General features: G+C 40.2%; 1 protein-coding gene across 1 annotated transcript in view; it reads right to left on the bottom strand.

The window, feature by feature from the left end:
- LOC129011221 (phospholipid-transporting ATPase IB-like) overlaps positions 1–25,211 on the bottom strand; it is a 96,987-nt gene that overhangs the window by 20,564 nt on the left and 51,212 nt on the right. Inside the window, exons 3-10 of the mRNA XM_063650989.1 lie at positions 19,715–19,814; positions 19,152–19,250; positions 17,816–17,861; positions 16,816–16,856; positions 12,081–12,154; positions 9,781–9,850; positions 8,115–8,242; positions 6,760–6,871 (exon numbers count right to left, since the gene is read on the bottom strand). Of these exons, the coding sequence (XP_063507059.1) occupies positions 6,760–6,871; positions 8,115–8,242; positions 9,781–9,850; positions 12,081–12,154; positions 16,816–16,856; positions 17,816–17,861; positions 19,152–19,250; positions 19,715–19,814 (670 nt within the window). The remainder of the gene's footprint in view (positions 1–6,759; positions 6,872–8,114; positions 8,243–9,780; positions 9,851–12,080; positions 12,155–16,815; positions 16,857–17,815; positions 17,862–19,151; positions 19,251–19,714; positions 19,815–25,211) is intronic.

Here is a 25,211-nt window from a genome sequence, read left to right as displayed (position 1 = left end):
TTTTTAGTAGAGATGGGGTTTCACCATGTTGGCCAGGCTGGTCTCAAACTCCTGACCTCAGGTGATCCACCCTCCTCGGCCTCCCAAAGTGCTGGGATTACAGGCGTGAGCCACCATGCCTGGCCTGAGTGTGCTATTTTATACAGCAAAAGGGACTTTGCGGATGGGATTAAATTAAATTAACAACTGTGAGACAGGGAGAGATTATTCTGGATTACCCAAATGGACCCAATCTAACCACAAGGGTCATCAAAAGGGAGAACCTTTCCGAATTGTGCTCAGAGGGAGAGGTGGAGACAGAGAAATGATCAGAGTCCCCTCTGAAGCCTGCAGAAAAGAGCAGCCAACATCTCGAGTTTTAGTGTAGGGAGTCTACCACTCATAGTAGACTTCTCACCTATAGAACTGCAGCATAATAACTCATGTTTTTTTAAGTCACTAAAACTGTGGAAATCTGTCCCAGCAGCCAGAGGAAACCAGTACAGTAATAACAGCAGGTGGGGGAAGGAGACACTGAAGAGGGGAAAGCCACAGGGGAATTATTTGTAATCCATTCCTGGAGGTGAAATAATTCCTGACTTAAATCAGAAGTCAGGAATTGGACAGGGAGAGGCTCACACAGGAGTGTCAGCCTGCAGGTCTCCTTCCATGAGTCATGGGCCCAGGCTTTTTTTTTTCAGACAGAGTCTCACTGTGTTGCCCAGGCTGGAGTGCAGTGGCATGATCTCAGCTCACTGCAACCTCTGCCTCCTGGATTCAAGTGATTCTCCTGCCTCAGCCTCCCGAGTAGCTGGGATTACAAGTGTGTGCCACCATGCCTGACTAATTTTTTTGTATTTTTAGTAGAGATGGGGTTTCACCATGTTAGCCAGGATGGTCTCAATCTCCTGACCTCGTGATCTGCCCGTCTTGGCCTCCCAAAGTGGGAGGATTACAGGCGTGAGCCACCATGCCCGGCTGGGCCCGGACTTTTAAGAGACAACACCGATTTGCCAAGTTTGGATAATCTGAGAGTTTGTAAGGCACTAACCATAAAAATGGTACCTTGTGCCAAACTTAAGTCAGCATTCTCCTTCACTAGTCTCCATTGATCTGATCATTAAAAGAGCTAGGATGAAAATGTCTCCAAAGATAAGAATACAAATAAAGTCACAATGTGAAAATAAAACTGAGATGAAAACATAAGGCAATTCACTCCTAAGCTCCAAGAAAAATTTATACCACATCACTGAAATTGTTATTTGAATTCTATTGGCAAACCAAAAATACTATTTCCCCACAGTTTTCTTTGGGGGCAGAGGAGTTGGGGGATTGTACTGGTGATTTTGAAAAGCTAAGTCCTTTAAATATCTAAACAACACAGCAGCTTTTTCCTTTATTTCCATTTTTTTCCCTTTTACTTTATTTCTCTAAATTATTCATCCTTTATGGACTTAAAAATCCTCAGGAGTCTAAATGGAAATCCATTAGTAAAGGCCAGCTTATCATCAATCAAATACTGTATCAAGGACAACTGAGACGACACATCCAGGTCTGGCCTCATCGTAAGGGCCAGCAGGCCAGGTCCAGGACTGGTCATCCTAACTCTTAAAAACTAAGCATGATCTCATCATTCTTAATAAATATTCACTAAATGTACAGGCAGGAAAAAAATTATCATAAACCTCATTTCTATACCCCATTTGTTATTGACTTCTGATCTTTTTCAGTGGCTGAATTCTGGCCAATTAGGAGGATTAGAAAACTTTATCTTTCATCTAACAGAGGAGGAACAATCCCAAAACTTCAAACTTCAACATGTGCACTTTGTGGAAAGCCAACCTTGGCCTACTGACTCCCACCCCCTGAACATTTTTACTTGCAATGATCAATGATGAGTTTTCTTTTGTTTTGTTTGTTTGTTTGTTTGTTTTTTGGAGACAGAGTCTCACTCTGTCACCTGGGCTGGAGTGCAGTGGCATGATCTTGGTTTACTGCAACCTCCGACTCCCAGGTTCAAGTGATTCTTGTGCCTCAGCCTCCATAGTAGCTGGAACCACAGGTGCACACCACCACGCCCAGCTAATTTTTTGTATTTTTAGTAGAGACAGGGGTCTCACCATGTTGCCCAGGGTGGTCCTGAACTCCTGAGGTCAGGCAATCTGCCCACCTCGGCCTCCCAATGTGCTAGGATTACAGGTGTGAGCCACCACACCAGGCCCAATGATGAGCTTTTAATGTTAAATTCCTACAGGCATTATAAATTCTTCCATTAAATTCTTAAAGAACCCAGCTACTTCAGTGTAATGGACTTATAAATAGAAACAGGTCAAAATGTCAGATTTTGAAAAAGCTGAAATCAGACCTGTATCTTAGATATTTTATTCCCTCCTGAGAAAACAGGCCATGGAATTCTAGTTAGAGCAGCTGTGCCTAACCTTTTTGGCACCAGGTAATGGTTTCGTGGAAGACAATTTTTCCACAGACTTGGGTGGGGATGGTTTTGGGGTGACTCAAGTGCATTACATTTATTGTGTACTTTAATTCTATTACTCTTACATTGTAGTGTGTAATGAAATAATTATACAACTCACCATAACGTAGAATCAGTGGGAGCCCTGACCTTGTTTTCCTGCAACTAGACAGTCCCATCTGCGGGTGATGGGAGACAGTGGCAGATCACTGGGCATTAGATTCTCATAAGGAATGAGCAACCTACATCCGTTGTATGCGCAGTTCACAACTGAGTTCACGCTCCTATGAGAATCTAATGCCACCGCTGATTGACAGGAGGCGGAGCTCAGGCAGTAATGTGAGGGATGAGGAGCTGTTGTAAATACAGATGAAGCTTCACTAGCTTGCTTGGCTCTCTCCTCCTGCTGTAGGGCCTGGTTCTTCACAGCCACAGACTGGCACCAGTATGTGGCTTGGGGCTTGGGGACCCCTGGGTTACATTGACTCTGGAGTTTGACTGCCTGTGTTTTGTTTATTTGTTCTTTTTTTTTATTTTTAATTAATTAATTTATTTATTTTGAGACGGAGTCTGGCTCTGTCACCCAGGCTGGAGGGCAGCAGCACAATCTTGGCTCACTGCAACTTCTGCCTCCTGGGTTCAGGCAATTCTCCTGCCTCAGCCTCCTGAGTAGCTGGGATTACAGGCGTGCATCACCATGCTCAGCTAATTTTTGTAGTTTTAGTAGAGATGGGGTTTCACCATGTTGGCCAGGCTGGTCTCAAACTCCTGACCTCAAGTGATCCACCCGCCTCGGCCTCCCAGAGTGCTGGGATTACAGGCGTGAGCCACTGCCCCTGGCCGGACTGGCTGTGTTTTGAATCCTACTGGTTTTGTAAGCTTGGGTTACTAGGACACTCTATGCCGCAAGCCTCCTCATCTGTAAAATGAGCACACACTACCCAGCCGTTGTGAGGAATCATGAGTTGATACATGTGCATCACTCAGAATAGTGCATGATTTCTTGTAATTATGTTTGCTGTAATTAGTGTGATAATCTCTCTTTTTCCCATTAAATCAACCAATAGAAATAATAGACATAAATATTTCTACAAGCAAGTAAACTAAACATGAACTGAAGGAACCTTGAAGGGCAAAAAGCATTGAGGTGAGAGACTTTAAAAAAAAAAAAAAAAAGGTAGAAGAACCCGACAGCAATTGAGTCTCCTCTCTGTGGTCAAGCAGCACAAGCACAGACAAACAATGTTATTTCACAAACAGGATGGCTTCCAGCTATGTGTGTTATATTCCTTTTGAAAGCTCATTATTTTTACCTGTTGTTTCAGCCCTAAAGGCACAGCAGGTCTAGCACAGATGTTTCTGGGGTTTTCCATCATTTTACACGTGAGCAGTCAACAAGCAAGAAGCCTTGCAAAGAGGTTTCTCACACCTAGGGGCAAGGAAAAGTGCCTCTCACACTCACATAATGCAAACTCAGTGCATGCCTTACTCACTGAAGAGAAGACTGGAGCGTTTTAAAGGATAGTTTAATTAACTCATGTAATATTGGTTTTCTAGAGCAAAAGCTATATTACCAATGTATGCTCTAGAAAAACAATATTACAATCTGTAAAAAAAAAAAAAAAAAAAAAAAAACCCAGTGTATAAGAAACATTGGAAAGTGCTTAAATTTATAATATGCACAATCTTAAAACTAGTTTTGGGGCCTTGACCAAATGTGAGCTAGCTACCCATGATCTGTCTGCCACTTCATCATAAAAAACAGAAGTAGGCTGGGAACTGTGGCTCATGCCTGTAATCCCAACACTTTGGGAAGCCGAGGTGGGTGGATCGCTTGAGTTCAGAAGTTCAAGACCAGCCTGGGCAACATGGTGAAACCCCGTCTCTACAAAAAATACAAAAATTAGCCGGGCATGGTGGCGTGTGACTACAGTCCCAGCTACTCAGGAGGCTGAGGTGGGAGGATGGCTTGAGCCTGGGAGGCTGAGGTTGCAGTGAGCCAAGAGTTCACCACCACACTCCAGCCTGGGCAACAAAGCCAGACCCTGTCTCAAAAAAAAAAAAAAAAAACAAAAGCCAGAAGTAGTGATTTGTGGTTAGTGGAGCTCCCAAAGCGTTCAACAAGGGTTACTGACACTGCACTATGGGAGTTAAAGGATACTTTCTAGGTGGCAGGGTACTAAACTATTTTTTTTTTTTTGAAATGGGGTCTCACTATGTCACCCAGGCTGGTCTCAAACTCCTGGTCCCAAGTGATCCACCCATCTCAGCCTCCTGAGTTCTTGCATGGCTAGAGCACTAAACTATTCATCAAGATAAAGTCTTCATATGCAGGCTGCTCAGAAACAATAAACTTACAGCATTGCAGTCAGCCCTTGTGAATGGATAAGGACCTAGCAGGGGGGATGGATAAGGCACACCTCAGATACACTAAATAATCCTGATCCACCCAAGACCTGCCTCTCAGCATTCACCAACTCTTCATTTTTCTAGCTGCCATGGAGCCCTCCCACCTTGCTTCAACACACAAGCTCTGCAACAGGCCACTGCACCTGGGCCCCTACCTTTCCAGCTCCTGAACTTCCCTCTGTACTCCCACTCCCTCAAGAGCTCTCTCCTCCTTGCCTCACACAGTCAAGGACACAACTCCCTTGAGTACCCCCAAGCAGAGGGTGCGCCAGTAGACATCTGCATCCTTTGGCCTCTGAAGGTAGCATTACTGGATGTATATTCAAGACCTGGTAATACTTCTGGACCTTTATTCCTTGGATGCCATGTTAAAAAAAAAAAAAAAAACTCACTCATAAAATTCACGCCTTTTGGCTACACTACCTTCTGTCCCTCCCCTGTAGCCAGGCCACCGACCTCTCGGTTGCTCCCTGTCACTCACTGAAGACTTGACAACTGGCTCATGGCATTCCTCTCTGGCCCAGCCTCACCATTATGGTATCTTCAAAATCACAGCGCTGGCCCATCAAATGCCTTAATCTCTCAGTTCCTTACTTGTCAACGTCGAATGGCCTTCAACAGCTCTGCCTTTGTCTTCCTACTCGCACGGGTCACTCCCAGGTCTCCCATGCTAGAAACTCTCTACCCCAGAAATACAAAGACGAGACTCCACCCACTGATCAGCCTGTCACTCAGCAACTCCAACAATCCTCTTCAACTTCAGGGAGTCTCTCAACCCTTCTAATCCCATCTCTCCTCTCTGTCTCCAATGTGTTTACTAGCTGGGATGGCCACCAAGGTCTACTGCTTCAACTCCTCTAATACTTACCTCTTTCATCTGACTATCATTTGACCTCAAAGAGGAGACCAACACAACAGTCTCCTTTCCCTAGCTCAATATCTAAAATGTGCTTCTGCCAGGGGAATCATTCTTAGCATGTAGTCGACTGGCTTCCAGCCTAGGTTGAATGACCCTCCTATAGACACTGACAGCACTTAGTAATGACACACATTCCAGTATCTCTCTCTCTCTATTTTGTCATTCTATATTACTCCTTAGCCTGACTGGCTCCCTGAGGATAAGCCTGGGCCTTTCACTATTGCAACCATGTGGTCTAGCACTAGACTTGGTACGTGGTCACTAAATATTTTTAAATCAAGAAATACAGCCAAATGTGCATTTTAGAAGTTATACAAAAGAACAGACAAGCTGAAAATCCAATTCTCATTAATAGCCACCATTAGCAAAAATAAGATGCCAAGTGATACCAAACAAATGTAAGAAATGACATACAGGCACACTGATTTCTGTAGAATTTCAAAAGCTGTCTGGCAAAATATGTCATAATAGCAATGTGACTTATAAATTCACAAACAATTATTTAAAAAACATTAACAGGAAAAAGAGCAAAATCATTTTAACTTCACTTTTTTCTTCAGTCTATGAAAACTAAACAGTTCAAAAATAACTGATTTTAAAGTGTCTAAAGTTCAGTTAAATAAGATAATTTGTTATAAAATCCTAATTAATGGGATAAAGAGGAGAAGTAGAAAGAGAAATTTAAAAGTTAGAACTAATTCCCGCTTAAGTCCAGAAGATAGAATAAGTTAGAATTGATTGTTCCCCTAATCCAGAAAACAAAGGCCATTTGTAGTTCAGGCATACGGTAACAAATATCAGATAACAGAACAGAAATCTAGAAAAAACTACCTAAGGAACTAAAATAAAGGCAGTTCTTTCCAAATTTAGGTTCATAGACAAACTTGAACTTCCTAAATGCAACATCTGCATTTTCCACCTTCTAGTCAATAAAAGCAGAAAGAAAAAAAAGACTGAAATCAGCATAGAAATGTTTTACCTGCATGAGTTTGGTGTCATGTCCAGTATAAACAACTATGCCAAAGACCCACTGAGTATTTCTAAGCTGTGTGCCTCTTAATAAGATCTGGTCAGGCCCAAGGGCAAAAAGGCTAAAAATAAAAAACAACAATGATATTTAATGATAGTCTGGAAAATAAGCATGAGTTTTTCCCTTAAACACGAACCCACAATAAATCAAATGTTCCCTTTCCTCCAATTTGAACTACTTCACTGAGAAACACAGACAACAAAGGTTACCATTGGCTTAATCTACCCCAAAAGAACCCACAGAAAGCTTTATTTTACACTCATCACTACAGAAAAAAATGCTTTTTCTATAAAATGTTACAGGGGATTATATCTCTCATGATCCTGTTATGAAAATACCCAGAAAGGAAGTTGCTAAAATAACAACCGAAGCTTACTCATTTGTAGTAAGTATTATTATTGGAAGTATTATTATTATTGTTATTTGTAAAATAAATCTAGTGTATTTTACAGACTATTAGAAAGGAGTAAAATTTTAAAAAGCAGCAACCTATTATATGAATTTTTTTAAGGATGACTTAATGAGTAAATAAAGACCTGAGTGACAATTTAGAAATTCAAAATGGGGAGCCTGTAGTATAGCTATGTATGCTAAATGAAACCAAGAAGCAGTCACACTTAGTTGTCATATTTATAATAATTTGGGTTGATTCCTATGATCAGGTCCTTCCAAGCCTTGGGTCGTCAAAATATAAAGGACATTGCAAGAGGCTGGGTTACAGGGTTGGAGGGGGCATTGGCAAGAGGCTCAAGACAAACATGGCCAGAAGGTAGAAACTGCTCTCCAACATCAGAACAAAAGACAACTCCAGAACAACATAATAAATGCCAGAAGAACAAAGATAACAGAATATAGACAGGAGGGCACTGAATATTCTAAAGGAAGAATAAGTGTTCATTTCATTCAACTTTCTAAAAACAAACAAATGCTTCTTAGAAGTAGGTTAGCAAAAAAAAAAAAAAAACATACACACGCACACATTTCTGTAACAAGTGTATTAGCTTGTATACACCTCAGATAACTCTCCTCTGCTTTTCTGGACAATTTTATGCAGCTAAAACCATTTCTCCTGCCTGGCAGAGAGTAGGCACAGAAAGAATATGCCACATGCTTTGAGCCTCATCTGAGGCCCTTGGGCTCAGGGTTTTTTTCTTAAATCTAAGGAAGGCTTTAAATTAATTGAAAGGGTATGAAATTTCACTGTTTTAAAATATTACAAAACTAGGAAACAAACATATTTTCCAAAGCTCCAGTAATTCTTAGTCACATAGTTTAAAAGACAGTGAAGAAAAGGCATATAATACCTTTTCCCATCTAAGTTCAAGTTTCCAGTGAAGTCATAGAGGTGGCGGTTGGGCCCTTCACACTCTATAGTTCCAGATAACTTCATCAGAACTTCACGTGTTTGCATGTCAGCAGTGTGACTCAAACCCTGAAAGATTAAACCAAAAGAGGAAGTCAAACACAATCTTCTGTGCTTAGGGACACCATTCAGCATCCCTATGGTTAATCAAAAGGAAAAATAAGGCATCTCTAGTACAATAATTTGGGGGGCTAACAAGTCAAACTGTCAGCCCCTCAAGGCAGACTTTTCCAGTAGCTTTTCCCACAACGATCTAATGCGAAAGTGGCAAAAGAATGTAATGAAGCTAAAAGTTAAGATTCCACCACTGTACTGGAAACATCCGTGCATAAGTAATAATTAACATACCCCAGCACCTTACAGCAAGCATAATCCACTAGCTGTACTCTAACACTGGTCATAAAGATAGAATAGAGTAGCCCTTCAATATTTTACATTATCTAGCGCTCTTCACTTTTTCTTTAAGAGACAGGGTCTTACTCCGTCCTCCAGGCTGGAGTGCAGTGGTGCAATCATGGTTCACTGAAGCCTCAAAATCCTGAGCTCAAGTGATCCTCCCACCTCAGCCTCCTAAGTAGCTGGGACTACAGGTATGTGCCATCATGCCCAGCTATTTTTTAAGTTTTTTGTAGAGATAGGGTCTTGCTATGTTGCCCAGGCTGTAACTGTTCTTTTAATGGAAAAAAAGTCTAAAGCAAATATCTACAGTAGAAAAGAAAGAATACGGACAGAATTGCTGAATTCAACTTTAAGCAGCAAAAATTTTTTTAAGTGTCAAAATGCTTAAAATGTTTATATGTTAAAGACCATTCTTCATTCTTGGCCGGGTGCAGTGACTCATGCCTGTAATCCCAGCACTTTGGGAGGCCAAAGCAAGCAGATAACTCGAGTTCAGGAGTTTGAGACCAGCCTGGCCAACATGGTGAAACCCCATCTCTACTTTAAAAATATAAAAATTAAGCCAGGTGTAGTAGCATGCACCTGTAGTCCCAGCTACTCGGGAGGCTAAGGTGGGAGAATCGCCTGAACCCGGGAGGCAGAGGTTGTAGTGAGCCGAGATCGCATCACTGCACTCCAGCCTGGGCAACAGAGCAAGGCTCCATCTCAAAAAAAAAAAAAAAAAAACCAAAAAAAACAAAAAAGACTATTCTTCATCCTAGAATTAAATATATGGTAAGAATAGTTTTCTTTAAGGCATGGAAGTTTTGTGTCTAATTATATCACCCTCTAGGATTAGAATCTTTATTACAACAATGATGTAAACTGGGGTACCTGGAGCTTTTCTGCTCCATTTGTCCGCTAAGCTGTGTCCTTCCCAGCCACTCAGCTTCATCAAGATGTCCCCTCTCTCCAGCATCACAGCAGAGAGCACAATAAGATGCTATATGAAGGCCTGGCACCCTGCATGACCTAGAGTTTGCTGCAGCCTGCTTTTTCCAGATACATTCTCCCTCATCATAAATGGCATATTCTTCCCACAGATTCCATTAGGGCTAAGGCATAACCCTTTGTGGCTGAATATTTTATTTCTCTAGAAAAAGATATGTGGGGACCACATTTGCAGTTGTGTCTACCGTAACAACACAAGTCATCAGAGGTGACTTTACCTGACGTATTTTAAGGTTCGTCTCCCCATCCAGATTAGCTGTTTCAACATAACACATTGCCTGAGGTTCACTAAGGAGAGAGAAAAAAAGAGCCAAGTTTCATAAGGTCCTTTCCACAAGTTCACAGCTTAGAAAATCTCTATTATGGAATCTGTGTCTGCTGATTGGCCCTTCAAAATAAATTGTTATAAATAACCACGATAGTAGAGTAGTGGATGAAAAAGGAAACACACACTCATCTTTGGGACTCAGCACCAGTAGAGAGTGATTTGCCCAGATGATCTGCCTTTGTAAGCCCCACATAATGACTGCTGAACCTCAAGAAGACAGGAATGAACTGAAGATGAAAGAGAAGGGGAAACATGTGATGTCCCCACTCAGACCCAACTACTGGGTTCAGGCAGTCCTTCAAGTCTGGGGCTGGGCCTGACCAAAAAGGCTGCCCAAGGCATGGCCAGTAGAAACACACATTTTTTGAAGAAAACAACAGCCAGAGGAGTTGAAGGATCGAGGCACAGGCTTGGCAAGGCTTTAATTCTCTGCCATTTTTACAATCTCAAGGCCAACTTTCTAATCAAAACACCTAGCATTAAGGACAGAAAACTCGAAGAATAAAAATAAGCATAACAGATATTATAATCCTATTTCTAATCTTTGAGTTTAGCTAAGTTCACACAGTTAGTGATTAACCGCCCCCTGACTCTTCCAACTAAAAAACCACTAGTTTAGGTAAAAATCCCCTAGCACTACCTTTATGGGCTATATGGCCTTGGCAAATTGTTTAGTCTCTCCGTATCTCAATCTTGTCATGTACAAAGGAAGGCTATCCAGGGTTATTGGGAAGATTAAGTGGGACAACCTCCTCAACACGTTGTTCGGCACACAGCACATACTCAGACACTAATAATGAGCACGCTGGAAACATGACGTCAGCTAAAGCAATCCGGTATTAAGACCAAGTTAAAAAAAAAAACTGGCTGGGCACTGTGGCTCACGCTTGTAACCCCAGCACTTTGAGACGCCGAGGCGGGAGGATTGCTTGAGGCCAGGAGTTCCAGAACCAGCTTGGGCAACATCTACAAAAAAATTTTAAAAATTAGCCTCTACAAAAAAATTTTAAAAATTAGCCAGGCATGGTGGCATGCACCTGTAGTCCCAGCTACTCAGGAGGCTGAGATGGGAGGATCACTTGAGCCCAGGAGTTTGAACTTACAGTGAGCTATGATTGAGCCACTGCACTCCAGCCTGGGTGACAGAGTAAGACCTTGTCTCCAAAACAACACACACACACACACACACACACACACACTCAATTTTCTAGGGTCACAGCCAAGACTTAAAGCCTGAACTATCAAGTGATCAATATTTTAATATTTCTAAGAGTTTCTTTGTTGTCAATCAATATGGACAAACATAAATCTTGCCCTGTGTTATTGGTTCTTTTTCCCCCTCCATAGGCCTGGAGTCCTATTTTTAAATCTATTATCTCAAGCAGAAAATTAATGCTTAGGCTTAAAATCCAATGAGTGATTAACTTCAATACAAGAAACGCTGTCTGCAATCAAAGAAAATGCAAACAGCATGCATATCTATGATTCCCAACAGTGTATAAATATAGGAAGTTATAGTCCTAACGTCATACAATTTAATCTTGAATTCAAGAATAGATGTCAATTCTTGCCCTAATTTTAGTTTTCTTTCCTAGCTATGTACTTTCGTGTACCAAGCCCAAAAAAAGTCAAGAACTGCACTGAGTGATGATTCCTTCCTAGAATAAAACTACCTAGAGAATGTGAAAATGATACTTGGACAGAAAAGGGGCAAAACATGGGTGGATGAAGAGCAAACACCATCTGCTGGTCACGATTACGCTGAGAAAACACCTGTGGTTCTTGAACAGCTATCAACGTGTAGCACTGGGTTCTGCAGGACAGACTGCTGGCAGGGCCCATCAGGATACAGATTCTGAAATCTCAGATATTCTGCAACCTGACATTAATGAATGGACCACTCCACTGCTCTTGACTCAGTATCCCTATAAATAAGAAAAACCCCCCAAATAGCCAGGAGAGTAAGTGGAGTCAATACACATAAAAGAGTTCAGAAAAAGCACAAAGGAATGAATGTGAGAAAGAAACCAAGGGTCACGGCAGGAGAAGGCAAATGACAAGAAATGGAAGAATGGGACAGAGAGAAGATGGTAGAAGGGAAGAGGCTGCTCAAGATTGCCCCAGGCGCTGCTTAATATTTTATTGTTCTTAACATTGATTGCAAAAAAGGTGCCCACTAGCACAGCTAACCTGGAGGACAGCAGGACCACATCTGCTGGAAGATACTGCCCATTGACGACCTTCACAATGTCTCCCACTGCCACCTAGAGAGACAGGGACGAGGACAGAGGGGCACGAAAGAAAAGAAACAAAACACACATGGTGAAAAAGGTGCTTAAATATTTGGAGAAAAAATTATTATATAACTAAGCCATGAAGTTTAAGATGGAGAAGCCCAAATTATTTTCCTTGACAAGAACAAAAGGAAAGTGCTTCCATGCAGACACTGGTAATGTTGCCTTTTTTTGCAATGATGTTTAATAAAAAAGGAAAGGGAGAGGGAGAAAAGGGCTAAGTCAGAACAGCTACAAAGATCTCGTTTTCTTACAGTTATCCATCCATTTACAAATACTTGAGCATTTCCATAGCTGCACACAGTAGGGTAGAAGGGTCATGCACACACCACCAGAGCCAGCCTAATGCCTGGGCTCAATCCCCACTGCACCCCTGATGAGCTGTGTAACGATGAACGTTATGTAAACTCTGTGTGCCTCAGTTTCCTCATCTATATAATGAGGATAAAGGCACATATTTCATAGAGTGACTACAAGGATATCAACTGAGTTAACACACATAAATTTTTCTCTGTTTCACAAATTGAGGTGCAGAAAACAAAATAACTTGATCACAGTAATACAGCCACTGAGTGTTAGAACCAGGATTCAAAACTGGGCAAGCTGCACAGAAGGCCAATCCTCTGATTAAAAGGCAACAGTAAATTCACCCATGAAAAGTGCACCTAAAAGTCCCCCTGGAAATATACCACATAAAATGGAGAAGATTTGTACAGCCTCAAGAAATTCCCAGAAAAAGGATCATGGCCAAAGTCAGAGAGCACCTTGGGGAACAGACTCCACTAGACAGAAGATCTCAAGCCAAGGAAAAGGGCTGTAGTCTCCAAAATGGCACCATGGCCAAGTGTCCACAGATCCTTTCAGTAACATCGCAGAAAGCACTAGGGTGGAAAGAACGGGGGCTTTCAAATCAGGCAAGCCTAACTCCAATCCTAGCTTTATAGCCGTGTACTAGCTTTGTGATCTCGGCAAGCTGCTTCGCCTCTCAGCGCCCCAGCGTCTCACGTCTGAAACAGGAAAACAGTGCCACCGGCCTTGTAAGGTGAACGCAGTGACTAAGGAAGTATACATGGCACCTGGCATAAAACAGGGCCATATAAATGTCAGTCTCCATCAGTGGGAGTATAATTGAAAGGACATCATGAGTGTGAAGGTCAAGGACATTAGAATTCTCTGATGATACCAGAAGACCATTCCTAGTACAGTAATAATTGCAAAGTTCAAAGTGGGCATTTATGCTTTCTATTTCCTATTCTAACCATGTTACTGTTCTCTTAGAAACCAGGAATTTCAAGTGATACGATACTTGTGAAAAACTGCCGGATCTTATAAGCTAGCAGGTGCCCATGTTTAATTTTCTGTTGGGAAAAAGGTAAATCTACTGAAAAGTATCCTATTGGTGCTTTACGTTGTTTATTAAAGTGTCTGGGGAAAATGCCACAAAGCTGTTTTAACAACCACCAGTACAAAAGCAATGGATGTTATGTGAATTGAAAGTGTTTTTTAAAAGTAAAAAATATTTTGGCCAGGTGCAGTGGCTCATGCCTATAATCCCAACACTTTGGGAGGCCAAAGCAGGCAGATCACTTGAGGTCAGGAGTTCAAGACCAGCCTGGCCAACACGGTGAAATTCCCAACTCACTAAAAAAAAAAAAAAAAAATTAACGGGGCGTGGTGGTGGGTACCTGTAGTCCCAGCTACTTGGGAGGCTGAGGCAGGAGAATCACTTGAACCCAGGAGGCAGAGGTTGCAGTGAGCCAAGATGGCACCACTGCACTCCAGCCTGGGCAACAGAGCGAGACTCCATCTAAAAAGAATAAAATTAAATTAAAACTATTTCATATGAATAGTTTAATTACATATAAAAATCAGAAGAAGTAATTAGTAAAGAAAAAACACTAGACAAGAAAATTTGTCATGTTTTCAAATTAAAAAAGGCAGTGGATTTTTTTAAATTCAAAGTGGGAGGAGAAGAGAAATTATGGCTTTCTCTCATCTTTACTCTCTAAATAAAGAAACATTCCTATCCCAGTAACCAAGTACTGAGAAGTTTTGTGTACATAAGAAACGACTTACTTGGATTTTGCTTGAAAAAAAAAATTTTTTTTTTGGTTATTTGTTTTCTGTTTTTGAGACAGGGTCTCGCTCTGTCACCCAGGCTGGAGTGCAGTGGCGCGATCAAGGCTCACTGCAACCTCCACCTCCCACCCTCAAGTGATCCTCCCACCTCATCCTCCTGAGTAGCTGGGATTACAGACATGCACCACCACGCCCGGCTGATTTTTGTATTTTTTTGTAGAGATGGGTTTTGGCCATGTTGCCCAGGCTGATCTTGAGCTACTTGAGCTAAAGTGATCCAGCCGCCTCAGCCTCCCACAGTGCTAGGATTGCAGGCATGAGCGTGCCCGGCCTGGAAATGGTTTTAATGTTCTTACATGATTGTTCCTTGTGTGTGCAATACTCCCTCAAAGAATTAGTACAGTGGGAACAGAAATTCTCCAGATCCCTGAATCCACTCTAGCCTCAGAGAGTTCCTCAAGTCTCTTAATTTTGAAGAAGTAGCTGAAAGATCTTCTCGAAGTCAATCAAAGCCACCGAGATCCACCTGAGAGCTGCCTCTTGGCGCTCACCAGTGACTCAGCTACAGCCCAGGGGACAGCAGATCTGAGCTTCAGCACTTCAGATTAGATTATTATCATTTTGGGGACCTTAAGGACAGCCAGCTTCCCCTTGCCTGACATCTCTGCCCTCTCCTGTATTCTCATCCTCACACTGAACTACTCACAGTTCCGCAGCTAGTTACCCCCGATTCACCCTTCAAGAGAGCAATAGAGCATCTCTGGAGGGCAGACTTTCCTGATCTGAACCACTGGGTCTAGGTAGGTGGCCCCTCCCAGTTCTTCCCAAAGTGGAAGCTTTCTCCTACACAAAGCTCAGCAACTGCACTGTATTAGGTTAGTTGCCTCTCTCTCCCAGGACAACTGTGGTTCTTGAGAGTGCTCCCTACACCATCGGCATCAGCCTCAACTAATAATTTGCTTAAACGTGCAAATTCTAGGGCCCCCACCTGAGACCCAGTGAATCAGATAGCCTGGGAGTGGACCCAGCCATCTGGGTTCTAGCAGCCCTGTGGACGGTGACTGGGATGCCCACTGAAGTTTGAAACTCCTTCAGGGAAGCGCTGCGCTTCATTCTTCCCATGCCTAGTACAATCCCTGGCACATGCCAGGAGCTCCACTGAAATAAACCAAGTAAATACATTTTAAATGGAAATAAAAATGCGTGTGGTACAGTATATAACCGGTGTTTCTTTGTTATTGTTGTTTTTCTCCCAAATGAACAATGGAAACAGTCATGAGTTTTAGGAGTCTGCAAAGCCGTCAGCTCCTGGACCACAGAAGACCATCAATCAGAGACCATCACTCCATTTTCTGCTGTTTCAAGTAACGTCAGGCCCTCTGAATCCAAATCATTCTTCACTCTAGCTGATACTGATACCTTTCTGGGGAGTGAGTAACAAGAGGCACCCTAGAGAAATAGAGGGGCAATTTCCCACTGGGAGAACCCCTGAATTCCTTCAGCATTGGGACCATTTCTCCCACTGTGAGTCAAGAATTCCCAACCTCCTGACCAAGAACCATGACCTTTCCAAATGTGCAGTTGATGAACGTTTGCAGCATAGGACTTTAAGATTGCGGCAAAGGTTAAGGCGTTACTGTAAAACACTGTAAAGGAGAAATTTCTTTAAAGGGTGGCGGATTCTCCTAAAACAAAGTAAAGTAAAACGAAAACTAAAGCAAATGCTGCAGTTACCATATCACGGGCATTTTTCAGATGTAAAAGACTGCAAGAGGCATTTAAAAACATTGTTTACTAAATGTTTAGCAAGAAAAGCTATTTCAAGTTACCCTTCTAAAAAGCCGTTTTCTTTTAAAATCATATTAATCAGCTTTGAATGCTGGACTAATGAGAGTCATCCCCCAACACATCTTGTGTCCATTAAGAAGGTCCAGCTAAAACACTCATTTAAAAAGCTAATTTTATCAGATATAAAATACCTAGATGGTATGGCAGATCTCTTCTAAATTTTCTACTCATCACCATAAACAACCAAAAAACCACACCATTCTTCAAACTTCTAAACCTCATACTTCCAGGGACGTGGAAGCAAAGCTTTCCTTGCTACTATTAAGAGCAGCTAACTGCTGTGCTAGAACAGAAAGAAACGGGGTGGTTTCTTACCCCCTTTCCACCACTCTGTAGTTAATGACCTTTCCACCCAAAAATGTTAAAAGTGAGAATCACAAATGCTAAAAACAAAAATAAACTTTAACTTAGGTTAAGACAACAGAGGACCAGGGAAAATGTTTCTCAAATTGGATTTAGAAACTAGAAAATACTTTGAGATTTCAGAAATGTCAATCAGGAGCAATGAAGTTCATAGCTTGAAGTGACACATTGGGCCCTTACTAGAAGGGGCAAGGGACAGAATAAACATGCATCAGGTCTCAGTAGACCTCATAGAAAACTCTACTATGACTAACACAAACTTTATACTGCAATCAAGACCAGCAATTCATTACACGTCTTCAAACCAATAGTACTGGTACATCTTTAAAATTAGTTTTTACCTCTTTCCACATAATGGTATGCCACATACCATTTCTTAACACTGAAAAAGAGAAAAATAAAATATTCGTTAATACTGGTAATAAATTGAATCAGCTTCCTAAAATCCAAAAGCTTTCTTTTAGAATTCCATTTATTAATTCTAACATACCCTATCTTTAGCCACGATGGCATAACATCAGCACCCCTACCTCAAAATGGAACACCAATGTATGGTACGTACCTCTGTAACATATATACATTAATGCATACACATAAATGTTTATGTATGTATGTAAGTGAAATCTACTTATTTTCAGTCCAGAAGAAAAAAAAAGCCTGCTGTTCCACAATTTAAAAAAAACTGAACAGCTGGGCGCAGTGGCTCATACCTGTAATCCTAACACTTTGGGAAGCCAAGGCAGGCAGATTGCTTGAGCCCAGAAGTTTGAGACTAGCCTGGGCAACAAGGTGAAACCTATCTTTACCAAAAATACAAAAATTAGTCGGGGGTGGTGGTGCGTGCCTGTAGCCCCAGCTACTCAAGAGCCTGAGGTGGGAGGATCACCTGAGCCTGGGAGGTCAAAGCTACAGTGAGCCATGATCATGCCACTGCACTCCAGCCTGGGCAACAGGAGTGAGACCCTGTCTCAAAAAATTAAACAAACAAACAAAAAATTGATGTTGTAGAAATAAAACAATGAAAACTAAAAGAGGGAAGTAAGGAGAGATTATAAATGAAGGACGTGAATGCTTAGACTTTTTATGGACATAAAAACTGTCTAGTTCCTGAAAATTACAACCTTTTCTAACATTCTAAAATGCACAAATGCTGTTCAAACTTAATTATTAGAACTAAAATTACGTTCAATTTTTTTGTTATTTTACTATTTCTTTAAAGTATTTTATAGATCATCTTGCCAATTTATCTCAATACCATTCACTACTTATTTAAAATTCCTTAAATGCAGGCCTTATTCTTAAGTTTTCCACTGGAAAAAGTGATTCAACCTGGGAGCTTACCTATTGTTTTCTTTTTGTTAACTGCATTGTCTGCCTTGTGTCGCTTCTGTTACAGAAAGAAAAAAAAGTTCTAACATTCAAAAGTTCCACATGAATAATTGAAATAGCAAACAAAACAATCAGGAAATTACAGGGGACAAGGAAACTAACTGCCAATAATGCTCATGCTGTAAAATTCAGTTAGATAATTTTGTGATCTATCAGCACTCCCTAAGTTTAGAAGTGGTCTCCTCCAGTTTCAATTATTTTATTTTGGTTCTAGCACTTGGAAGTACAAAACTTTTTACTCCTTGCTTTAGATCAGACTGAAATGATTATTCAGTGTGATAAACCCAGCAAAAAACAGCCAACTTCATTTTACTGATAAAGTAAATTCGCTTTGACGTGTACAGGTTGAAGATCCCTTATCTGACATGCTCAGGACCAGAAGTGTTTCATATTTCAGATTGTTTCAGATCTTGGAGTATTTGCATATACCCAATGAGGTATCTCCAGGATGGGACCGAAGTCTAAACATGAAATTTATTTATGTTTCATATTCACTTTATGCACATAACCTGAAGGTAACTTCATACAGTGTTTATAATAATTTTGTGCAGCCATCACATGAGGTCAGGTGTGGAGTTTTCCACTTGTGGCATCATGTCGGCATGTAAAAAGTTTTGGATTTTGAAGCATTTCAGATTTGGGGTTTTTGGATTTAGGGATGCTTAACTTGTATTATATTTATTTACATACCTATTCCCAGAAAGATGCATATATGTTTGTGAAATCAAGGTGTGTGTGTATGTAAGGGAGGAGAGGAAGATCCAGAGACAGAGAGACAGCACACGCAAACATATATATATATACACACACACACATACACACAAATATATATGGGGAGACAGAGCAAGAAAGAGAGGGAAAAGGAATATAGTTGTTGAAGCCAGTGAACATGGAGATACACTAGGATGATTGTGAGGGGAGAAGATTCTTGTAAAGTTGCCTCAGGCAGAGCGAGACAATGCTGCCATCCTAGACAACATAGCAATCCTTCATTTGCTGCCCAAATTGGCAAGCTCTAAAGCAGGCTATAAGGAACATCAGTGATAAAAATCAATGGGCCTCCAGAGACCTAATATTTGAAAACAAAGTTTGAACTGTTTAGTGTCACTGTACAGGTATTTAGGACACTCTGAGTATACATTCCCTCCCCGCAAAAATACCATCAGGCATCTAAAGAGGCTGGTTAAACTATAGCCCAATTTCCTGCCTTGAGTATATCACCCGAGGCAACACATAAGTTATTATCTACTGCATACAATGATTTCATTATCCAAAAGCAAAAACTTACAAAATCTTCTACAATCTCTTTGATGCCTGCAATTGTTAAAATAATGATCAATGGCACCAGGGTGGTATATCTTCCTGTTGGAGATACATCTGGAATTTGCTGGAAGATAAGAGACCACAAGTAGGAAGTTGGCACATTAAAAATCCTCTCCATGAACAGAAAATTATGGCAGTCACGCACGGTTCACACTTTTGCAGTTCTGTTCCATTTCTGTTACTCAAAAATAATTACCTTACTTTAAAAACTAGCTATATATTTTACATATTTTTAAAAATTTTATCCAACATTGGTTATGTGTTTGGAACAGAAAAAGGCTTAAAAGTATGGCCCTAAGGCCACTTTTCAATGCCTCTTTCAGTCACTGCAATCATCCTTAAGGCCATACCAAAAGAAATCTCCCTGTATACAAAGTCAGGCTTGTTCACTCTATCAAACAATGACTGGAGGAGGGAAACAAACTATATTCCAAGATTATAACACTTTAGCAGTTAAGGAACTTTTAGCAAAATCTCATTTTACATGTAATTAAAGTGAATTCCAAGGAACTGTTAAAAAACCATTACCTGTAATAAGGCAATGAAGAGAAAGAAGGCATTAGCAGCTCTTCTAATCTGCTCATACAAGAATGGAGGTAGAAATGTCAACACGCTGTACTTGGCCGTACTGTAAGTGCAAAGAAAAATAATACTATCAGTTATAGATTTAAACTCTAAAACACAAAAACAAGACAAGAAGTTTAGAAAGTTTTACAAATGGTTTAAAAAAAAAATGTTTCAAAACTCGAGACAAGGAAATTGCTGTGTCTCTTCTCCTAAAGAGCTTTAGTTTGTAAAATGGCGCCCCGATGAGAAAATCTTCCAATGTGGTCTTTGTTTTCCACATTGGAAGATATACATGTGCTTCTTTAATTTTCACACAACATAAGCAGAGACATCTACCCACCTTCTAGGAGCTATATGCTATGAACAGCAGGCATGTGAATAACAATTCGATGTTCCCTCTGGGTACCCACCACAGACGTTTCATGCTTCAACCACACCCAAATAAATTCCATTCCTTCCACACACCCTTTATTTGATCATGTTTGCTCACACTTTTGCTTCCACCTAGGACATCCTCTCCCTTACACCCTACCTGTCTCTCCATGACTAAAGTGTCCTTCTTTCCACCCAATCTTACATCTTTCAGTAAGTCTGGTCAAATTTATAATGACATTCCTCATGCAAGCCTACAGTACAGTGTTTACACCTATATCATATACGTGTAATGCTTTGCTTAGTATTTTATCTATCCCCAGAACAGATTATGGGAACAACAAGAATGTTTACTTCAATTCCATATGTTCCTAGCACATAGCAGATAGTGAGTGAACAGTGAAATAACCCAAAGGCAAAATGAACCAAACCAGCTGTGGCTGCTCACACGTTTCATTCAAGTTTGCACCATAAAAGTACCTATATGATTCCTAGCTCACCCTCTGAAGACATCACTCTGAGCCTATTCTTAATTATAATATATTGTAGCAAGATTATCCAGCAGGTTTTCATCATTCTGAGCAAACTATAGCAAGGACAGAAAACCAAACACCGCATGTTCTCACTCATAGGTGGGAATTGAACAATGAGAACACATGGACACAGGAAGGGGAACATCACACACTGGGGCCTATTGTGGGGTGGGGGAAGGGGGGAGGGATAGCATTAGGAGATACACCTAATATAAATGATGAGTTAATGGGTGCAGCACACTACATGCAGCACACTACATATGTATACATATGTATACACCTTCTACCTAAGGTGCTAAAAATGTATGTGATATTATACAAAGACCACTTTTTAAAGAGTCAAAACTTAAACAATATATAACTTGAAAGACTATCCCTGAATTAGCTAGAAATTTGCTGACATGGATCTCCTCCTTGTTTACATGGACCTGTGGCGTAACAGGATGTCACTGTGAAATTTGGCCAGAATCAACAGCTGACATTAAGCTCATTAAAAAGTAGGGAAAATACACAAAACTCATGTATGTGATAGCTCACAATACAAAGTCTTCTTAACTATGGCTTAGAGGACAAAATCAAATGGAATATCATGCATACCTCTATAGCAATCCTGACCACTGAAATAAAGCAATCAACATTTGTCAGCAAAAAACAAAAAGAAAGTTCACATACTGTAAAATAAGAGTGTAGAAACTATCTTGCAAGATAGCTTGATTATAAAATTTGAACCTGAGATTCCATCTGTATAAACCAGATACACATGCACACAGTTGGCACATTACCCCAGCTATATATGAACGTTTTCCACTTGAGCAAAATGCTGACTGTGCTTAAGGACCTACATATCCCTGAGAACCATGAAGATGGAGAGTTGAGGAGGAAAGGAATCTTGCTTGTGGCAAGAAATGAAATTTAAGAGGGTAGAAGTGTAGAGGGAAATGCATGCTAACTTTTACTCTACTAGAACTAGAAAAATGAGCCCAGATGCTTGCATCCTGAGATAGAGTAAGCATGATCAATAATTCAGAGAAATTAACATTCATCCAGGAAAAGGTTATTGTGTGGCATTAAAATAATTGCCAAAATATATAGCCATTAGCTGTCATGTTACAGAATTAAAGATATAACACTACAAACAGCTAAAGGCAGCACCTATCAAAATGAGTCTACCAGAATATTGCAGGACAGTACTTCTCGAACACACCAGTCTCCTGGAGAGCTTATTAAAATGCAGATTCTGATTCAGTAGGTCTGGGGTGGGCCTGAGATTCCACATTTCTAACAAGTTCCCAGGTGAGTTCAATGCTACTGGTACAATGACCACACTTTGAGTAGCAGGGATTTAGGATAATTGCTGAGGAGGTAAATTTGTTCAAACTTCCTATTTGAATTTAATTCAGCAGAGCACTATAAGGTGTAATACAATGAGGTTTCTGGTTCCAAAATGGTGGCATGGAAGCAAGCTGGCTTCATTCCCCACACAGAAAACAAAAACCAAATTTACAGCACTAAGGTTATCACCACAAATATTCCAAAACTAAAATATGAGGATGAGACAGTTCTCAGTGCCACAGAGAAGTAAAAAAGCTCCAAGTAGATGGTAAGAGAAGGGGACATCCACAGCCAAGACACCCCTCTCCCCAATCTGCCGGCACCAAACATGTGGAAAATCTCCCCCGACTCTTAGTTTAACACTGGAAAAAGGGAAATCAAGGTGACAGGCAGCTTCCCCATCATCTTGAGTTCCCTGGCAGGATACCTGTTCCTACCTCAACTCACAAGAAGCATGGGGAGTGCCTGAAGGAAGAAATATCCCTGGGGACAGCCAGAGCCAAAGTGAGGAGGCAGGACTACTATCCCCAACTCTGGAAACTTTGCTCTATAAGTTGGCCAAAAGAGATACCAAATTGGAGTGTCTGCTTAGCAGCACCATGCTGTAGGAGGTTCATCCCACAGGTCCCCTGAGCACAAACCCCTAATTCACCTTCCCACACTGCTAGGCTATCCCCTTTGGCACCATTTCTATTTGGGATGGGCAGTGCTCCAATCGTTTATTAGAGTGGAGACAAACCTGGGCTTAAGGCACCATCTAATGCTGAAAAGGAGGCAGTGACCTAATGGGAAAAGAAAGAAATTCAACAGGTAAATTACAATGAATCTCTAAGCAAACATATCCAATAAAAAACAAAAGAATCCAGACAGAGAAGACTGAAATAACTAATTCTCCAATGCAAACATATATACATACATTCATAAGTGACAGCAGCAAACAGGGAACCATGACTTCCCTGAACAAGTGAAGCAAGGATCCAGTGACTAACCCTAACAAGATGTTGATATGTGAGCTCTCTGAACAAGAATTCAAAATAGCAGTTTTAAGGGAACTCAGTGATTTTCAAGATAACACAGAAAAGCAACTCAAAAATGTATCAGAGAAATTTCATGAAGAGATTGAAATAATAATAAAAACAAACAGAAATCTTCAAACTGAGAAATGTATTTGAGGAACTGAAAAACTCATTAGAGGCTGTCAGTAGGAGAATGAATCAAGCAGAAGTAAGAATAAATGAGCTCAAAGACAGGCAATTTGAAAATACACAGAGAAGAAAAAAGAATAAAAAGGAACAAAGATTGTCAACAAGATAAAGGAAATTACCTCAAAAGACAAAGTCTAAGAATCACTGGTGTTCAAGAGGGAGTTAAACAAGAGCAAGGAGTAGAAAGCTTACTCAAAAAAATAACAGAAAACTTTCCAAAACTTGAGAAAGAGATAAACATCCAGGTACAGGAATGTCAGAGAACAACAAACAGATCTGACCCAAATAAGACTTCCCGAAGGCATGTAATAATCACATTCTCAAAGATCAAAGACAAAGAGGATCCTAAAAGCAGCAAAAGAAAAGAAGCAAATAACGTATAAAGAACCTCCAATTCATCTGGCAACAGACTTATCAATGGAAACCAAACAGGCCAGAAGGGAGTGGAACAAAATTTTCAAAGTGCTAAAAGAAAAAAATTTTCATCCAAGAATACTGTATCCAGCAAAGCTGTCCTTCAACTATGAAGGAGAAATAAAGGCTTTCCCAGAAAAACAAAAGCTGAGAGAATTTACCATCACCAGATCCATCTTACAAGAAATACCAAAAGAGGTTCTTCAATTTGAAAGAAAAAAAAAACACTAACATGCAAATAGAAAACATTTGAAGGTATAAAATCCACGAGTAAAATTAAGCATATAGACATACCCAGAATACTCTAATACTGTAATTGTGGTGTGCAATCCACTCATAACTCTAGTATGAAGCCCAAAAGACAAATCTATCAAAAACAAAAACACATACAGCAACCTGCTAAGAAATAGGCAGTATAAATATATCCAAATTGAAGTAACAAAAAAATCAATATGTAGGGGAGATGGAGTTAAAACACAGAGGTTTTTTTAGTTTATTGTTTCTATTCCTTTCTGTGATCTAAGATAAGTTGTCATCTCTTTAAAAATAACTTGTTATATCTACAAGATGTTTTTGCAAGCCTTGTGATGACCACAATGCAAAAACCTATAATAGATACACTAAAAATAAAAAACAACAAATTAAAACCTATTACCTGAGAAAATCACTTAACCACAAAGGAAGATGGAAAAAAGAAAAGAAGGACTGAAAGAAGGAAGGCAAGAAGGAAGGAAGTTACCAAACAATGAGAAAACAAGCAGAAAAATGGCAGTAGTAAGTCCTTACTTATCAATGATAATGCTGCATGTAAATGAACTTAATTCTCTAATTAAAAAATATATATAGCTGAATGGATAAAGAAACAAGACTCAGCTATATGCTGCCTACAAGAAACTGATATCACCTATACAGACACACATAGAATGAAAGAGATGGAAGAAGATATTCCATGCAAGTGAAAACCAAAAAATAGTAGGATTGTCTATTCTTATACTACACAAAACAGACTACAAGTCAAAGACAAAGAAGGTCATTTTATAATGATAAAGGCAATTATAAATATCTATGCACTCAACACCAGAGCACCCAAAAATATAAAGCAAATATTAATATATCTAAAGCAAGAGATAGACTGCAATACAATAGTAGTAGGGGACCTCAGCTTCCCACTGTCAGTAATGGACAGATCATCTAGACAGAAAATCAGCAAAGGAACACCGGAGTTAAATTGTATACTAGACAAAACAAGACTAACTCACATTTACAGAATATTTCACCCAACTGCTACAGAATGCATGTTCTTTTCATTGGTATACAGAACATTCTTTAGAATAGACCATATCTTAGGCTATAAATCAAGTCCCAGCACATTCAAAAAGGTAGAAATCATATCAACTATTTTTTTCTGACCACAATGAAATAAACTAGAAATCAATAACAATAAGAACCCTGGAAACTACACAAACCCATGGAAATTAAATAATATGTTCCTCAACAACTGATAGGTCAATGAAGAAATTAAGAAGGAAAATTTTAAATTTCTTGAAACAAATGGATATGGAAATATAACATACCAAAATCTATGGGATACAGCAAAAGCAA

This window comes from Pongo pygmaeus, chromosome 14 (genome assembly GCF_028885625.2).
Source record: "Pongo pygmaeus isolate AG05252 chromosome 14, NHGRI_mPonPyg2-v2.0_pri, whole genome shotgun sequence".
NCBI classification, from domain to species: domain Eukaryota; kingdom Metazoa; phylum Chordata; class Mammalia; order Primates; family Hominidae; genus Pongo; species Pongo pygmaeus.
The sequence above is the reverse complement of the archived record's forward strand: the minus strand, read 5'-3'. Positions and strand labels throughout refer to the sequence as shown.